The sequence below is a fragment of the Tachysurus fulvidraco genome, chromosome 9 (genome assembly GCF_022655615.1).
Source record: "Tachysurus fulvidraco isolate hzauxx_2018 chromosome 9, HZAU_PFXX_2.0, whole genome shotgun sequence".
Lineage (NCBI taxonomy): Eukaryota > Metazoa > Chordata > Actinopteri > Siluriformes > Bagridae > Tachysurus > Tachysurus fulvidraco.
Window position 1 is genome coordinate 25,201,894 of NC_062526.1, and position 18,957 is coordinate 25,220,850.

At 37.5% G+C, this 18,957-nt stretch overlaps 3 protein-coding genes across 5 annotated transcripts; 1 reads left to right on the forward strand and 2 right to left on the reverse strand.

Annotated features, from left to right (window-relative positions):
• Nucleotides 1-58: 58 nt before the first annotated feature.
• On the reverse strand, nucleotides 59-4,154 carry LOC113654796. 2 transcript variants are annotated; one of them, XM_027165061.2, is made up of 6 exons: nucleotides 3,609-4,154; nucleotides 2,810-2,874; nucleotides 1,888-2,277; nucleotides 1,555-1,671; nucleotides 1,276-1,403; nucleotides 59-846 (listed from the first exon to the last, which is right to left on the reverse strand). In XM_027165061.2, the coding sequence occupies exons 2-6, from the start codon at nucleotides 2,821-2,823 to the stop codon at nucleotides 623-625; spliced, it is 873 nt and encodes a 290-aa protein (XP_027020862.1). In that variant the 5' UTR covers nucleotides 2,824-2,874; nucleotides 3,609-4,154; the 3' UTR covers nucleotides 59-622. The 2 variants fall into 2 exon arrangements, with proteins under 2 accessions (XP_027020862.1, XP_027020861.1); XM_027165060.2 differs by having other exon boundaries at nucleotides 1,276-1,463.
• Nucleotides 4,155-4,289: 135 nt separating this feature from the next.
• LOC113654794 (interferon-induced protein 44-like) lies at nucleotides 4,290-7,644 on the reverse strand. Its single transcript, XM_047819040.1, has 7 exons — nucleotides 7,072-7,644; nucleotides 6,930-6,981; nucleotides 6,434-6,629; nucleotides 6,124-6,276; nucleotides 5,849-6,014; nucleotides 5,357-5,457; nucleotides 4,290-4,997 (listed from the first exon to the last, which is right to left on the reverse strand). Exons 1-7 carry the CDS (start codon nucleotides 7,550-7,552, stop codon nucleotides 4,773-4,775), a joined length of 1,374 nt encoding a protein of 457 aa, XP_047674996.1. The 5' UTR covers nucleotides 7,553-7,644; the 3' UTR covers nucleotides 4,290-4,772.
• An 859-nt stretch (nucleotides 7,645-8,503) lies between these two features.
• On the forward strand, nucleotides 8,504-14,942 carry LOC113654793 (phospholipase ABHD3-like). Of its 2 annotated transcripts, none has more exons than XM_047819065.1 (9): nucleotides 8,504-8,724; nucleotides 9,661-9,821; nucleotides 9,905-10,087; nucleotides 10,884-10,929; nucleotides 11,538-11,650; nucleotides 12,400-12,573; nucleotides 13,259-13,307; nucleotides 13,870-14,035; nucleotides 14,135-14,942. In XM_047819065.1, the coding sequence occupies exons 1-9, from the start codon at nucleotides 8,707-8,709 to the stop codon at nucleotides 14,329-14,331; spliced, it is 1,107 nt and encodes a 368-aa protein (XP_047675021.1). In that variant the 5' UTR covers nucleotides 8,504-8,706; the 3' UTR covers nucleotides 14,332-14,942. The 2 variants fall into 2 exon arrangements, with proteins under 2 accessions (XP_047675021.1, XP_047675020.1); XM_047819064.1 differs by lacking the exon at nucleotides 8,504-8,724 and adding an exon at nucleotides 8,735-9,283.
• The last annotated feature ends 4,015 nt before the right edge of the window (nucleotides 14,943-18,957 follow it).

The following is an 18,957-nucleotide window of genomic DNA, read 5'->3' on the forward strand; positions in this document are numbered from 1 at the left end:
CGGAGTCAGACTTAGACCTTCTTGTCTTTTCAGGGTCCTCACAATGGGAGGCCTTGTTTTTATTAAAAGCAATGCAATACAGATAAATGTGTGTAATATATGTAAATTAAAATAAAATGACAAATAAATCCTCCTTCAAATAATCAAACAATATTAGAATAAGTAAAAGTTATTGAAATGCAAAAATGGTAAAAAACCAAGAAACACTCTCAAAGTGTAAGCCTGCATTTGTTCTATGATGCAAAATTGATAAGCAAAAACAATGTACAATACGCTCTGGGTCTGCCTAGAATAATGCACACCTAACTGGCTTTCAGATGGGCTTTTATACACATGTTACGTTGTTACTGCCAAAGTTGGATTTTGTTGTGAATTTTGACTACTTTCTTTTCCATATCCAATTCATTTCTTGCTGTGACATTGGAGATTTCAACAGGTTTGTAGACCATCTTCTCTTTCTTAAAATATCAAAAGCAAAAGAAAATTTCACTGCGAGTGAAATCATTTCACTGCGTATCATATCACATATGCATTTACTACAAAATTTAAAATATTTCTTTCATCCATCGTAAGATCATATGATAAAAAATTCATAAACGATCGAAAACGATCATAACTAGCTTTATTTTAATAGAATCACAGCTGCTGCTGGATCGTCTTCCTCTATCTCGTCCAGGTGGTCAGATATTGTGAGAATATCTAGCAGGTTTGAATAATAAGGCCTTTGTCCAAGTCCTTGTCCAGTCTCGGGAATAGCTACGGGGCAAATGTACGGCTCTGGATGACCCAGGGAACTTCTTAGACCTAAATCGAAAGGCATTGCTCCTGCTCTTGTCTCAGCAATGCCTGCAGTGAGAAATAAAGAAAAGGGTGCCACTGTATACTAAAGACATTAGAGGATACAGAAGTATAGGTGAAAGTACTCGTTATGGAACTAGCAGCGGCATTTTAGGAACCCACACAAAACTTTAGTACTTAAGTTTTCAATCCCTTTACAAAATGAACATTTTGGGAATAGAGAGATCACTGTAATAATAGAAGCCTCCAAATTTGGAGAATTGGGCATATTTTTTATCTCTATAGGCTGAGAAGTATACAAGCTGAGAAGAGGAAAGGAATGATGTTTACATGATCACAAAATTGATTCTATTTTTTTTTTTTTTTACAAAATTACTGCATCAAACATCACTTAATGATTTTGTGGTAAGATTTCAGCTACCTTCAGTGGTTAAGAACAGTGAAAACAATTACACAGCAAAAAGTGAAAACTCATACCAAATTGTGTTAGGTTGACATATCCAGCCATGCAAATGACATAATCATTAATCTTGTCCAAGTGAAAATTCTGGAAAGAAGGTTTTGTTGGATCGTTGTCGTAGAGCTTCCAGTTGTTTCTGGAGAATCTAAAACACATGGTCATGTGTTCATTTTTGCTAAGCAGCAAAAACTGCAGCTGAAAGATTCTAAAAGAAAGATAAATATAATGTTCAAGGGACACAGAGCTTCACAGGGAGAAAGAAGAAAAGTTCAGCTTTCACACATTTTTAGACTTACCTTTTCTTCTTACATTCAATATAAAATATTGGTTTTGTAGTCAACCAGTACCCGAGAATTAGTGCTGGATCTGCTGGATCTCCCAAACCCTTGAGGTAGCCGAACATTTTAAACTGGCTGAGAAGACAAAAACTGAATTACACAGGAAATGGATGTAATCTTGCTTCTTACATATTAACTGCTCTATTAAAATAAGCTAGATAATGAATTCTATGCATCACGTTATATATATATATATATATATATATATATATATATATATATATATATATATATATATATATATATATTTATTCCTTGTAATGAGAGTGAACATTACTTGACGTTACTCACCTGAATATTTCTTCATTGATCCGACTCTCACTTGGGATCTTTATGTTAGAAAACATTTCAGCACATACAAGTTTATCGATCAATGGGAAATTGTCATGGACAGTGCCATAAAAGTCCATTATGTTAACCGTTTGAGAAATTTTGCTTTGCTTGATCTGCTGCGCACTAACGATTCTAGCCTCATGGTAATTTTCACGATTCAGTAAAGACATAAGATTATTGAATAACTTGTCTGAATTTAAAACATCATCGACGTTTGGAAATATAATAGACGTAATGTGAAACGCAGCCAAATGAGGGTCGATAACGCATGTTATTTGGTATAGTGAAGTATTGTCCTTTATGTAGGAAAACCTCCTTTTGGTCATCAGCCTCCACAAATTAAGCAACCTGAAAGAAAGTAATACATGAAAATAATCAGGTAATATACTTTTTAACACAACATTTAAAAACTTGCACTATAAATAAATAAACCTGACTATAGCATGTTGCTTAACTAGCATAATAACTAGCGAACTGGAGCTTTCTTCACAGATCATGCTTACTAGGTGTCAGTTAACTAGCAAGCTAGACTACACTAGCATTCAAGAACTTTCTTACAGATACTGAGTAGAAAAAGACATTATTTGAACTGTATTACATGCAGGTTAGACTTTTTCATTTATTTATTTACTTACTTACTTACTTACTTACTTATTTGATATTTGTTTACTTCGAGTCTTAATGTTTTTTGTCCAGTAAAACCAGAGTCTATCCATTTAATTTGTAATGATTAAATAGTTTTGTCTGTTTCTACATTGTAGCAGCTTGTTAGCAGGCTAGCATGTTGAGACTTGCCTGTTGATTGTGTCTTTGTAATAAGTGTCTGTAAAGCTACAGAAGGATTTTCAAAACTCTGACTTATTGTACATCTTTACTTTACCTTTGAGTTTCCATTTTAAGCAATGTTTAAGTCTTCTCAGCTTCTTCCAGAAGTCACTTTTCTTCCTGAGCAGTGAAAAGATGTCGGTGTTAGAAGCTTAAGAGGTTTTATCTTTGTATAACTTTTCCACTGAACACTGCATTCTGGATATACTATTTATTTCATAGTCATTAAGGCCAACATCATTAGACAGCATCACATTTACAGATTCTGGCAGACACCCTTATCTATAGAGAATTACATTTTAACTCATTTCATACAACTGAGCAATTGAGGGTTAAGGGCCTTGCCCAGTAATGAAAGCTCAGTGGATCTGGGAGTTTAACTCATGATATCTTTACTTAAGCCTCAGGACATTTTTAATATTTAGTGTTTCAGGTTTGACTAAATTTCGCACTGAGTCATCTGTCCCCCAAAGGTTGCAAGGTAAACTCATCACCAAAGTATGTAGTCCGTGAGTGTTAGCATTAAAAGCTAACGTGTTAGCATGATTTAAGCTTTCCGCAGTGTTTTTTTTTTTTAACTGCTGCTAGAAAAAAAAATCCCTGACACAATCACAAGTTATTACTCATATTTGAAACTAAAACTAAAACCATGAATTCATTCTGTATCACATATGAGAGAGAGAGAACTGGTTCACTTTCTAATCGCTGAATCTAGTGATAAATTTTGTCACAGGTATCTTGTTTATAAGGTCTGAGTATATTGCCGAAAAGGAAGGTACTGTAGGAACAACAACAACAAAAAAAATAGTACTCATGGTACTCATATTCAAAGTAAATTATAAGTTTGACTTTACCTTGCTTTTGTATTTTTATGTAGAAGTCATGGAAGTCTTGTCATTCAGCTATAAGATGGCGGCAATTTCAGGAGAATGGAAGTTTGTATGCGTCACAATCAAAACAGGAAATGACGTGATGGTGATTGAGGTTATATATTCACTCAAAAGGGATTTGTGGTTTGGAGTGTATTCATCTGTGCTAAACAAATTATTTATGCAAACTTGTTGTATTAGATGTTAATCTATTTTCCTTGTCCTGGGAGTGTAAGCATCATGTTTGCTTGATGTTAATTTGCTGTATTTCTGCTGGGAGTTTTAAGTTTGAATGTAGTAGAACATAGCTTTAGATTTTGCTTTAATTTAGTCCAATCCAATAGTGACAATTAATGCATCCATTTGTACAGCTTTGTGTTTACTACCTCAAAACTCCACTGATGGCCTTTAAGTACAAAATCCTACCTACAATTTTCACTGGGATTCGATGCAAAGTATTTTCTTGCTCAAATATCCTGTAACAACGGACCCTGCGATTCCCCTCCGACCTGCCAGCGGGAACATTCGCTGAAATACTAACACTTCTGGTTCACTTCTAGGTTCAGGGGGATTTTTTTTTTTGGCATTTAGGAAAAATAATCATTTCCTGATGTGAGTTGTGTTCACTTTTCATTTCAACACAAATCAGCCACAAAAAAGAAGCTGTAATATTTACATATTTATTCCACGCTTTGCTTAAAAAAACAAGCCTCAAGCATTTCATTTCATTGCGGCTCTGACTTTGACAAGTTTTTCTTACAAATCTTTACTCTTACTTAAATTTGGTACTTGTTCTGTTCATGGTTTTATAGATGTACCAAACAAGTAACAGAAAATCATTGCTGTACTTCTGCACATAAAATTTAACAGTAATGATTAAAAAAGTAACAATGAGTGAAATGGAAAATAACAAACAACACCATATAAATCCGTGTGTTTTACCAACATTCTCGACAATGCACAATTTTTGAATAAGACCAGTTCTGCTGTAGGATTTTTCAAAGCTGATATACAACCATATGATTTCTGTAAGATGATATATAACCATATGATTTCTCTAAGCTGATATATAACCATATGATTTCTGTAAGATGATATATAACCATATGATTTCTGTAAGATGATACAGTATATAACCATATGATCTTGTCAAATGATCATGATACGTTTGATCTTGATGTCATCTTCAGGTGTTACGTTCACGGGAAAGTCGTATTGGTCCTCGAATGAGTCGTTCACCGCCTGTAAGATGTTCATAACCGCACTCAGGAGCAGGATGTCGGTGTTGCAGTCTACCGTCAGCGTGGACACGTAGTTCTTCACCGGGAGAACGTAGGACAATGGCAATCCTACCAACGTGGCTGCTTTCTGCATCTGGGTACAGAAACAAAGTTGAGTTTATTATATGCTCCTAAATTTTTTTTTTACAGGATTACAGAAGTAAAAAGCTCAAGATATAATAAAAGCACATTTAAATTTACGGTATTTTGCAGACACCCTTATCTAGAGTGACTTATAATTTATACAACTGAGGATTAAGGGCCTGCCTGTTCTTAGCAGCGGCAGCTTGGTGGACCTGGGATTTGACCACATGAGCTTCTGATCAGTAGTCCAGTGCCTTAACCAATTGGTTACCACATCCCTATATCCCAGCATATGCCCATTTAATGCATATAAGCCATGTTAAACTGTTAAATTCAGTCAATAAATGAAATGCAGGCGTGAGTTAGTACTTTTTTCTGCACAGGTCGACTGGAGTAGACGTCCTTCACATCTTTCTGCACTGCCAGACACACCTGGTCCACGTGAGTGAGCAAAACCAGCTGAGGGATTCCTAAAGAACGAGTCATAACGTTATGAGAAGCTTGAGCTAGGTTGGTCAGCTCTAAAAGTATGTTGGAGAATAACTTTCAGTGTGAAATAAAGGTTCAAAAGCTGCAAATGGACATAATGTACTGTAGTCTTCTTTCTGAGAAATATCTAGCCATCTAGCTAGCTAGCTGGCTAGCTATCTGCCTCTAAATAATAGCATTAAGATAAATAATTTTCGTTGGTTTAGAAAGGGACTTAAAGATGAATTTCTTCCTGGCTGCCTGTCAGTGAGATACAGTATAAAGAAACTGTGATCTCCTGATAGACAAAAGTGAAAGATTAGGCTACAACCTGAATAATTTCTGCACTATTTCATTTTTATTCTTTAACATAATAAGCACAGGATAACTTACCCAGGTCCGATATGGTGGTGCGCAGTTTCCTGAGTGTGGACTCCAGACTGCTGGGGTACGATGACACTTTGGAGACATCGAGCACAAAGAGGACGCAGTGAATCTTCTCCTCCAGGGTGGGTTTCTCTACGTAGCCACTTACTGTATCAGTGACTGTAACACCTCTCTGGAACTGGAGCAAATATACAGATCAAGTTTTTACTGTAGAGATAGTTGAGGTCAAGCTTCTGATTGGTCAGTTAATAATAGTAGTTAATTGCGAATGTGTCCAGTACCTTGTATCCTTCTGGGACATGGCTTTTGATGACAGCCAGAGCATCAGCGTAGGAGAGACCAGTAGAGTCGTCGTCTCCTAGTGGCATCACATCACAGAGACTCAGGACAGTCGGAGAACCTCTCTGGTTAACCTGGATATCATAGGTTGTCATCTGGGTGGGAGAATATTTTCATAACACAGAGTGAGGAACTTTTTGCATCAGGTCAATATCACAAGCATAGATATCAATAGAAATCAATGGAATTCTGTAGCCAGGAGCAACACTGAGCATTGCAATGTCTGAAGAAACAGATGTATATTGTCAGGACCTTCTGGGTGAACCCCTCAAACCCTGTTCCGACGTTGTGCAGATGTACCGCACGCTTGTACATGGTGGATCTGACAGAGTTGATGAAGCTCGATTTTCCTGAAGCCACTGGACCCAAGAGTAAAACCTTCACCTGAGTAAGAGACTCCAACAACAGCTTGTAAGAGACAAAACTCTTCCTCAGGTCTTCCCTGGTCCTAAACATTAGACAGAGACTATTATGCATCAGATTTATTGACTGTATGAATAATTAGAATGTGCTCACAATGAATAAGACATGACTTTGCAGTTGGACATAGCAGAACATTGCTTTTAAATATTTCTGTGGTTAGTTAATAACATATAATATTAAATAATGACTTGTCTATCTAACTAAAAAAAAGTTTACACACCCCTGTTCAGATTCAGATTTTTCTCTTTTGTTACTCTATACATGTTCCACTTTACTCTTTACCTTTACTTTGGAGAGAGAGAAAAAGAGAAGGAAAAAGACTTACGTATCACGCCAGACCACTTCTCTCCAAGGATTGGGTAAAATATCATCTACATCTAAGATAGAAGCAAGAAGCAAACAGATATTTCCATAAGCATCAGTCAGAATTTGATAGTTCACAGATTAACATCTGTGCTTGAATTTACCTTGGACACGGTGCAGCTCCACATCTATGCAGCAAACATCATAATCTTTTAGCTTTCTTCTGCCATTATAATCATCTGTGGAGAAGCTCTCGTACCAAGAGCCATTAATCAAACCTAGGTTTAATCCCTCTCCAAAAGAAATAAAATCTGAACCTACAGTAACTGTAATAGCTCTAGTGTTGTATGACACTGGAACACGAATGGCAGAGGAACCCTCTATTTTAAAGACAAATGCTTCATCATCTGAATATTTCATTCCTTGCTTCAGAGGTTTACTCACGAAGGCGCCTATAACCGTCCCGGTCTGCAGAAATACCATGATCACATACTTCCCATGATGATCAAACCTGTTAAGGAGTTGCTCAACACCGGCTTCATGATGATTGCTCTTGTACAGAAGATGAAAACGAACATATCTTGAGAAAAAATTCTGTAGTTTCACCTCATTTTCAGAGGTCAGGGAAGACACGATGTAAGCCATAGGGTTTTTAATTCAGTGACAACAAACAATAGCAGGCAGCCTTCGGATGTTGTTTGCTACAGACAGCAAAGCCAGCGAGGAAATGAAACTGAAACAGTGGGCGTTCTCTGTACTTCTGGTGAAACATAACTGGCACGAAGCCAACAACTCTTTCAAAGGTTTTGTGCCAAGAAACTTAGACCCAACCAGGAAAACCCAGGATGTTTCATTTAAGACTTTAGACTGAGTAGTAGACAAATGAGTCTAACACAAACCCAGAAAATCAGTACATATTAAACAAACAAACAAGGCCTACAGTATTTATTGCTCTTTACAATTAATTACTTAAAAAAGGATTAATAAATGATAATGTACTTTTATGAGTTAATGGTTACATTTATTGTGGTGGATGATCCCTAAAATAAGCTAGTTCAACAACTAAAATAAATTATTCTTATCATTTATCAGCTTTATTTTAGTTGTTGTAACAAAAGTAAGTAAAGTCAATTCTAAAAACTAGTATTTCGTCGTTTCATGTTGTCTTATAGTTATTGTCTCATGTTGTATATTAATTAAAATTAAAAACGTAATACGTGGGGGCACGGTGGCTTAGTGGTTTGCACGTTCGCCTCACACCTCCAGGGTTGGGGGTTCGATTCCCACCTTCACCTTGTGTGTGTGGAGTTTGCATGTTCTCTGTGCCTCGGGGGTTTCCTCCGGGTACTCCGGTTTCCTCCCCCGGTCCAAAGACATGCATGATAGGTTGATTGGCATATCTGGAAAATTGTCCGTAGTGTGTGCGTGTATGAGACTGTGTGTGTGTGCCCTGCGATGGGTTGGCACTCCGTCCAGGGTGTATCCTGCCGTGACCCGAGAAGTTCGATAAGCGGTAGAAAATGAATGAATGAATGAATGAATGAATGAATGAATGAATGAATGAATGAACTTAATACGTAATTCGTTTCTCGGGCCACTAGAGGGCGACGTGTTCAGATAAACAGACTATCACCTCTACGGTCTTTTTGCACTTGAATCCTGAGGGTTATACCAGTTTTCAGGTGTTTTATCTCGGACAAACCACAAAAGTACTACTTATAAATATCTTATTTCTTTCTTGTTACTTGGTCTAAACTCGACTTCGCTCTCGGAACGACATTTTAAGGAGATTTTCCCTGATGAATCTTTTTATTAAGGCAAGTTCAAGGGCAACTAGGGGTCCTTTTTTCTTGTTTCAAACCGCACCCTACGTACTGTATTAGTGCACTACTTAGGGTTCATCTCAATAAGCTTCTGCGCCTAAATGTAGTGCCCTAAATGTCTGGATCTGTAGGATTGGGAAATACCCGGACGTCTGTATTGTTGTCTTATTACGGATGATTTCTGTTTATATTTTTAAGTGTTGTTCATCAATTACGGTCGCTGTTAAATTCATAATTAATCAGGGTTTTTTCCCCACACTATAACCTGAATAAAACATGTTTATATGTGATTAGTTGCTGTCTTTGTGCCCTTTGTCCTACATTCCCTGAAGAGGAAGTTGTTGTTGATCTGTTTCCGGCTCTTGTGTGTTTGTGTCTGTAGAATTGAGACCTAATAATCGACGGTAATATTTAATAATATTTAATAATGTTGTTATTTCCCTCGGAGCTGTGGGGTGTGTGTGTGGACATCATCACCTCTACACACTGTACTGTAGTTTTAGGTGCAGTTACAGCGTCACTTTTGTTCCTGTTTGGCAGAAAAAACGCTCAGGTCGGTGAAATTAAAAAGTAGTTTTTTTTATGACATAGATTTAGGGTTTAAAAATTCAATTATGGTGAAAATATGAAAGGTTGTGTTGCAAGTTTTGACCTTAAGGACTAGAGTACTTTTATACATAATTGTTGACTTCCGGTCTGACTTCCGGTTCAACACTGACACTGGAGGCTCCTTCTGTAAAGTGTTACATAAACGTTTTAGAGACTTTTTTTCCTTTGTCTGGCAAATTCACCATCGTCGTGAAAGTACAACAAACAAACAACAGAGTTATTTTTATATTATAGTTCATGTGATATTTATTTATGTATGTTGTTTTCTATCCTTGGCATCATGTAATCATGTCAAGCGTTTTTTTCCCCTGACACATGCAGGTCCCGGTGTTGGTGTGTACCGATGGATTGCGAGTTTTCTTACACACACACTGCCCTGTGGTTTTGGAGAGGTTTTGCCCTACGCCTTGGTGCTGGGGTGGCCGAGTACAGACACTGATGCGCGTCTTCATCAAATCCTGTCCTGCTGTCACGTATCGCAAGTATGGACTTGTAACAATTGTCACGTATGAAATGTTTAGTAGTTCTGTTTTGAAATGTCTTGTTCTGTCGAAATATATTTCAGTGAGATGATCAGGACCGGTGATGGCGGTCAGCTGTCTCTAGACTGGGCAGATAACCCCAAAAGTGCAAACTACCCACAATCCTCCATTCGGCCTACAGTGCTGATCCTGCCCGGGCTGACAGGAAACAGCCGGCAGACGTACGTCCTGCACATGGTCCAGCAAGCCATACGACATGGATACAGGTGTGTCTGTCTGTGTGTGTGTGTCTGTCTGTCTGTCTGTCTGTCTGTCTGTCTGTCTGTCTGTGTGTGTGTCTGTCTGTGTGTGTGTGTGTGTGTGTGTCTGTCTGTGTGTGTCTGTCTGTGTGTGTCTGTCTGTGTGTGTCTGTCTGTGTGTCTGTCTGTCTGTGTGTGTGTGTGTGTGTGTGTCTGTCTGTGTGTGTCTGTCTGTGTGTCTGTCTGTCTGTGTGAGTGTGTGTGTGTCTGTCTGTGTGAGTGTGTGTGTGTCTGTCTGTGTGAGTGTGTGTGTGTCTGTCTGTGAGTGTGTGTGTGTGTGTGTGTGTCTGTCTGTCTGTCCGTGTGTGTGTGTCTGTCTGTCCGTGTGTGTCTGTCCGTGTGTGTCTGTCTGTCTGTCCTTGTGTGTGTGTGTCTGTCTGTGTGTCTGTCTGTTTGTGTGCGCGTGTCTGTCTGTGTGTGTGTGTGTCTGTCTGTGTGTCTGTCTGTCTGTGTGTGTGTCTGTCTGTGTGTGTGTGTGTCTGTCTGTGTGTGTCTGTCTCTGTGTGTGTGTGTGTGTCTGTCTGTGTGTGTGTGTGTCTGTCTGTCTGTGTGTGTCTGTGTGTGTGTCTGTGTGTGTGTGTGTGTGTGTGTGTGTGTGTGAGAGAGAGAGAGAGAGAGAGAGAGAGAGAGAGAGAGAGAGAGAGAGAGAGAGGGCATATTTATGTATATATACAGGTGTAAGACATGTCAGATGGATGTATATACAGACAATGACAGAATGTGATGAGAAAACCACATCCTCCCTTTTCCTTTTGTCTCTCAGGTGTGTGGTGATGAATAACCGAGGTTTCGGGGGAGAAGATTTGCTGGTAAAGAAATCTTTCCCATTTTAACTTTACATTAATGTTTACATTTAGCCAGCATTCTTTTCATCTTAGAAGATTAAAAATGTTGTTGTTGGTTTTTTTTTTTTTCTAAAAAAAAAAAAGAATGAATCGTGCCCCTGTTTTTAATATTTTATTCTGCTGCTTATTTGGACTATAAATTAGAGGTTTATATTAAAGCTCTGGTTGTAATGTGTTTCCATAGCAACAATTTACATAAGAAAATGCCTGGAGCAAACAGATGAAGGAAAAAAAAAACATTCAAGTTCTGATATGGCTGTTTATTGAAGGTCTATATGAGAAAAGCATGCGGTGTTAAAGGAAAATAATCAACCTCAGGGTAGAAACACACACACACACACACACACACACACACACACTTGGACCTCCAACTTTTTTCTTTTCTTTTTTTTGTCAAGTCTGATGCGTCTGATATCTTAATCAGGTTTTATAGAGTTCAGAAACCATGTGAGGCCTCTTCAGTATGTTGTAAAGTTCAACTGGCTCACCTTACTCTAATCACATCATCTCTCTCTCTCTCTCTCTCTCTCTCTCTCTCTCTCTCTCTCTCTCTCTCTCTCTCTCTCTCACAGACACCTATTACGTTCAGTGCTGCAAATACTCAAGACGTGGAAACGGCTGTCAATCATGTGAAAGAGCTTTATCCAAAAGCCCCTCTGCTCGGAGCTGGGGTCTCTCTTGGGGGGTGAGAAATCAGTAGTGTGTGTGTGTGTGTGTGTGTGTGTGTGTGTGAGTGTGTGAGTGTGAGAGTGTGTGAGTGTGTGAGTGTGCGAGTGTGCGAGTGTGAGTGTGCGAGTGTGCGAGTGTGAGTGTGCGAGTGTGAGTGTGTGCGAGTGTGAGTGTGTGCGCGAGTGTGTGTGCGCGAGTGTGTGTGCGCGAGTGTGTGTGCGCGAGAGTGTGTGCGCGAGAGTGTGTGCGCGAGAGTGTGTGTGCGAGTGTGTGTGCGAGTGTGTGTGTGTGTGTGCGTGTGCGCGTGTGTGTGCGTGCGCGCGTGCGTGTGTGCGTGCGTGTGTGCGTGCGTGTGTGCGTGCGTGTGTGTGTGCGTGTGTGAGTGTGAGCGTGTGTGTGTGTGAGCGTGTGTGAGTGTGAGTGTGAGTGAAATTAGTGACAGACAGATGGCTGTTATTTATGGCCAGCAGGTGGTGCTAGTGTACAGCATTGCATTACTATAGTTTATAAAGCGTAACCCTGTTTGTTTGTTCGGTTGGTTTCTATGCTCACTCTCACGTTATCTCTTTTAGCTGATACATAGTTTTTTATTCTATGGTTAATTGGATATAAGAAAGCATTATAGACCATATTTTATTTCTAATGAGGTGATAGTTACCTTATTAACAGTTACAAGTCATCTGGTATTTATTACTAGCTTTATCTTTTACAGTCATTCTCTACATTGGATAGATTAAGTTCTGTGTTCTTGACTCTGTCCCTCAGGATGCTGCTGCTGAATTATCTGGCACGTAAAGGTCGTGACTCGAAGATGATCGCAGGACTCACGCTGTCCGTGAGCTGGAACTCATTCGAATCGGCCAAATCTCTGGAGCAGCCAATCAACAAGCTGCTTTTTAATCGCCACCTCACCGGTAACCTGTGCCGCGCCATCAACAGGTTCATCCCATGTCTTCTTTATCTGCGTGGTTCATTTATTACTGTTGCAGGGTTCATACAAAGGTGCATGAAGTGCTTGAGAAAACCTTGAAAATGGGCATTTTTTTTTTATCTAGAGGTGCTTTAGAAGTGTTTGAATTCATCAAAAAAAATGTCAATGAATAATTTAGAAATCACTAAATAAATGAAACCTTTTCATCTTCCAGAAAACACAACTACAATCCTTCCACTCAAAATATGATACACGTCTGCAACCCCTCCTCCTCCTCTTCCTCCTCCTCCTCCTCTTTGTCGTCCTTCTTTTCTTCATCCACTTCATCCTCCTTCTCTTTGTCGTCCTCCTCTTCCTCATCCTCATCCTCCTTTGTTCTTCTCATAAAATTAAATAGATCAATCATGGTTGGAAAAGGCAGCATATAGATATTGGCTTTTCAAAGACACAATGATCGTGCATGAGACCTTTTTTTTTTAGAATTTATTATTAATCTTTTTTTGGAATTTGAACGAAAGAAATAAAGAATATGCTTAAATCTAATTACATAATAATTATATTATTATATATTTGTATGAACCCTATTATTGTTTCAGGATTATTATTTAGTATTATTATTATTATTATTATATAGAGATCTGTCCAGAAATTGTGAATAGGTGTGTTAATGCTGGTGTCTCACTCTGTCCTCAGACACAGAAAGATCCTGGAGACGGTGATAGACATAGACCATGTGTTAAAGGTATTCACTCATGTTCCTGACATCAGACTTTATTTATTTATTTATTTACAGTAGGTTGGTTTAATATGTTTCTTTTCACAATTTGTAAATTGATATTTATTTATATTTCTTTAAACTTTTTTTTTTATTTTTTTTTTTAAACTTTTTTATTTATAGACGAGACGGATCGTCTTCAACAACTGCATAATTTTTCCCATTCGAAATGCGAGGGGGGCACAAACTTTTGCACTCCGCTGTAGATATCGGTACTCCGTGTCGTATTAAGTGAAGGATGGAATGATACACTGGATGTCATACTTTTACTCAAACTCTTAAGCCACAATGATTAAGTACAGAACAACATCTGGTCGTTTTTATCCGTTTAGAGTTACATAATCAAGCTGCGGATTATTACATCAAATCAAATCAAATGTCTCCTTTACTTGTTTATGCTATAAACAAACAAAATCATAGAGGGAGAAGTTTATATCTTGACACCCGGAGACTCTTTCCGAACGTTTCCTTACTGAAAACGTCATCGTAAATTATAGCAGATGGAAAATAATATTTTCTCTCTGTCCAGGCTCGAACCATTCGGGAGTTTGACGAGCGCTTCACATCTGTGTTGTTCGGCTACAAGTCGTGTCACGATTATTACCAAGACGCCAGTCCAGGATACAAAGTGCCCCAGATGTCTGTCCCAGTGCTGTGCCTTAACGCCGCTGATGATCCCTTCTCCCCAGAACATGGTGCCGAACACAAACCCATCATCATTATCATCATCATCACCATTTTGTATGAAATGTATATATTTATATCCATATATAACTGTTTTTTTGTCTCCGAAGCTTTCCCGGTATCTCTGGCTCGGCGCTCGCCGAACGTGGCTCTCTTAGTGACATCACACGGAGGACACATCGGCTTCCTCGAAGGTCTTTTCCCGCACGGCGAAGGCTACATGGATCGAGTGTTCAGTCAGTTCGTCCGAGCCGCCTTCGAACACCAGGAGGACCTGAAGGAAGCCTGCCTTAACAGCGACAAGTAGCACAAACATCTCAGCAGCTCAGAGTAACCACTACACACATGATTTATGATTCAGTAACCACCAGTACATCTCTCTGTAATACATTTCAGCTACGGGAACCGCATTAGAAGGAAGTTTCACTTAAAAATGGAAGTTTATGCTCTTAAGTGCTCAGAAAATGGGGCTGAGGGATTTATTTCTGTTTGTGTGCTGAAGAGGTGACGATCTAAACGCAAAATCTCTAATTTTATTTAACAAATGCTTATTTAATGTCCAAAATCTCCATATTTTTTTAATATCTATATAGATTAATAATTAAGTGCTCCACGAACGTTGTTCTGTCTCACAAGTCGACCAGTTCAAATACAAAAAAAAACAAAAAAAAAAACGTAGTCAACAGGTTGTCTTTAAAAATAATTCAGTGAATTAATCAAATATTTTAGGAGATAATTTTTAGGATGTTTTATGATGTCCACTAAATTCTAATATACTACACATCAGTTAGTACTTTTAACATCATTCATTCATTCATTTTCTACCGCTTATCCGAACTTCTCGGGTCACGGGGACCCTGTGCCTATCTCGGGCGGCATCGGGCATCGAGGCAGGATACACCCTGGACGGAGTGCCAACCCATCGCAGGGCACACACACACTCTCATTCACTCACACACACACACACACTACGGACACTTTTCCAGAGATGCCAATCAACCTACCATGCATGTCTTTGGACCGGGGGAGGAAACCGGAGTACCCGGAGGAAACCCCCGAGGCACGGGGAGAACATGCAAACTCCACACACACAAGGTGGAGGCGGGAATCGAACCCCCAACCCTGGAAGTGTGAGGCAAACGTGCTAACCACTCATCCACCGTGCCCCCCCCACAAGTCGGCCAGTAATACAAAAAAGAGAAAAAAAAACGTAGTCAACTGGTTGTCTTTAAAAAATTATTCAATTAATTAATCAAATATTTAGGAGATCATTTTTTAGGATGTTTTATGAAGTCCACTAAATTCTAATATCAGCATGAAACTACATGAAAAGTTGGTACTTTTAATATATTCACTTTTATTATTCTATTCAAATAGAATCATTTGAATTATTTATTCATCCAGATAAAGAAGCGTTAAGATTTAAAGTCGTGTATTAATTCACATTATTCATGGCCGGATAAGTCCAGAGTCCAGAGTCTCCTTCAAAAGCACCGCGATGCCGTGACGTGTGATGCTCGCGCCACCTCTAAAGTTTTGTCATAATCTTTGCTTCTGTTATAGAGGCAAAAAAAGGCCACTAATAGATATTTTACCTCTTATTGAACATTCCAGCATGTCTTTAGGAACAAGCATGAAAATGTCTTTAAGTGAAATTTCCCTGTAATATAAAATATAACAAATGTTGATCATGTTTTTTTTTAGCTAAGTACCCCAGATAGGCGGAGAGAAAAAAACGTTGCATACAATCTAAATATAACATTAATTAGCAGTTATTATTATGTAATAATCCTTTCGTGTCATCATATCAGATTTTTTTTAATTTATTTTTAAAATCAGTGATTTTTAAAATTATTTATTTATTTATTTATTTTTTCCTTGGCATGGTGAATGTTCTTATCCAGTACTCGAGACTCTCGAAATTTGCACTCTGTTTAAAAAAAAAAGGGCATTTAAACTGTTTGTTTATGCAGATCCGATCGTAGCGTTCATCTAATACAATCAGAACGGAGAAGCGAATCGACATTCAAGGTCTATTAGAAGACCCCAGACAATTTCTGGATTCATTCATATTCATAGTTTCCTTTCTGCATAGGAAAGTGTTTCTGGGTTGGTCTTAAAAATCTGCCAGATTTCTGAATGCTTGTTAAAAAAAAGGAAAAAGAATGAAATAAAAGAAGGAAACCGGGGTCCAAAAGAAATAATGCCTTAAATAATAATAATAATAATAATAATAAATAAATAAATATAATAATAGTAGTAGTAATAATAAAAAATATTATTATTATTATTATTATTATTATTATTATTATTATTATTGTTTAATGCATTATTATTAATAATAATAATTATTGTTAATTAATTATTAATTATTTTTTATTTGTATTATTTATATTATTATTATTATGCAATAGTTTATGCTGGTCTTATTATTGTGGGTTTAATAATCTTGTTTTTGATTTTTCTAATCAAGATTTTTAAATGTTAGTTATTTTTTGTTTGTTTTTTTTTTCTCATTAATTATTATTATTTCAGTTCTGTGCCTCTGAACCAGACAGACCTCTATAGCACCTGCAGTGCAATAGACCACAATAGACTACAAAACCAAGCTTGAAGCAAAAGTTTTGGCACCCCACTCCTTTGTTATGCTATCAGGCAGGTTACGGTCTCGAGCTGTCCTTGCCATTATTGTCATTTAAGAATACAGTATTACAGGAGAGCCAAAAATAACGAGAGAGAATAGTTTTCTTCTTCACAACGATCTTCACGAAAACTTGGTGCCGATCATGTGACTTGTGGAACGATCTAAACGTTTCATGGGGTGAAGATGTACAGGTAACGACGTTGAGTTAATGAACTATGTAATGTATAATGAATGAATCGTAGAAATAGATGTTTCAAGTACGATTTCATAATTAATGCGTTTTGAAGGATTAAAGCTCTTCAGAAGTTATTTATGCTCATAGACGTTTATGATGGAAACCCTACGATCTTTAAAATGCCTTTGATCTTTAATTAACATACGTATTATAAGTGTAATATCAGTAGGAATCATAAACGAATCAATGAATCACCTAAATATTGATTCATTGGTCGGTTTATTGCACTATAAAAAAGGCCATGAATATTAAAGCACTTAATAGTCTTTGTACAGGCTAAAGGTTAATGATTATTCGTTTATTTTGCTGAATATAAAGTATGTATTTGACTGAATTCTTTATTTTTTTCTATGTACATGCTATAAACATGCAGTATATCAGCACTGATGTGTGAATTGAAGGAGAAGTGTCAAATTGAGTTATGTGCCATGTACTCTCTGGTCCTGAATCAGTTGTGAGTTATTTGTTCCCTGTGAACTGGCTGATCTGGCATCAGCCACCAAAGCCAGAGCCCTGATGGACTAACCTTCTCTAGTTTTGTCTTCTTGGTTCGTTTACATCTGTAACCACTTACAGTTTAAAAGTCCCTAACAGTATCTGGACGGTTAACGCTAATCATCCATCAGTAAAATGTGAAACATATTATAGATTTATTTTGATATAGTCTGAACAGAAACCATGAGAAATAACTGTGCTGACTTTGGTCCGAGTGGAAGAGTCGAAGCTATCAGTTACAGGTGTGTGTTCGACAACCAGGTGCTTATAACGCATATGAAAATCGCTCGTGGTTTTCTAGACGTTTCTATTTACACTTGAATGCTTTACTCTACACACTGTATTGGTATATGAAGCCTTCCACTCTTGCCTCGGTCTTTGTGTAAAATCTCACCAAGTTTTAATATAGTCAACTGTTCATTGTGCACTGACGCTTAATACTGAAGCATCAATAAAATGCTTAAAGCAGCATTACATTGTTGGTCTTTTTCTTACTTTTGTTGTGTTGCACCAGCAACAGTTTCTATTCAACTGAGAATTTAATCTTTGTCAAAAATTGGCATAAATGGACAAAAATGTGCTCTATAATTAATTTTACAACAGAGATATTTTTAATATTGTTATCTGTTGTAATTTCACACCAATTAGTTCAATTTATTTCATTTAATTTATCTTTGTCTAAAGTTTCTATCTGTCTGTCTATCTATCTATCTATCTATCTATCTATCTATCTATCTATCTATCTATCTATCTATCTATCTATCTATCTATCTATCTATCTATCTCTATGAGTTAATAAAAAGTAGCTTGGTTTGGCTATATATACATATATTATTATTATTATTATTATTATTATTATTATTATTATTATTATTATTATTATTATTATTATTATTTCATGAAACTTAATTGGTTTATTTGCTTCCGTAGTGGAAATTTTCCCTTTAGAGATGTTCATAAGAACCTGTCCTTCTATCCTTCTATGTTTCTCATGGCTGGTGGTTATTATGACTAGAGATTGCAGTTGTTTTCCTAAAACAGCTTTCAGCAGACCGTTCCCGTGGGACCTTGGTAGGTACAGATTAGCTTGGCCAGAAGATGAGCAGGCGATGCTTCTAAGCCAATAATTGATGATGTTTTACATTTACATGTCCTGTTTCATTTATTTCATGTCTATACAATCCTGATGTTATCATTGATAGGAGCCCTTCCTCTCTCATGTTACACGTGGAGTGTTGGGTCCTGCTGCACACCTGAACACAATAACACCATGAAACCTCTTTTACTCTTGCTCGTGCCTACCAGTGTGATATTTTATGCTTTAATTCTCTCAAACCTCAAAACTTCCATGACAGTTCCTTGGCTTACGAGGTTAACTTATGTACTTACTTACAGTATGTTAAAACACACTTATTTTTAGACCAAGAAAGTTCAGATCAATCCGGTCTAGTTTCATTAGCACTTTGGGGATTTTTTAATAAACCGTACACTTTAAGCCCTGTCTGCGGTTATTCAAAGAGACATCCTAATGCAACTTTTACATTCATTGTTCCTTAAAT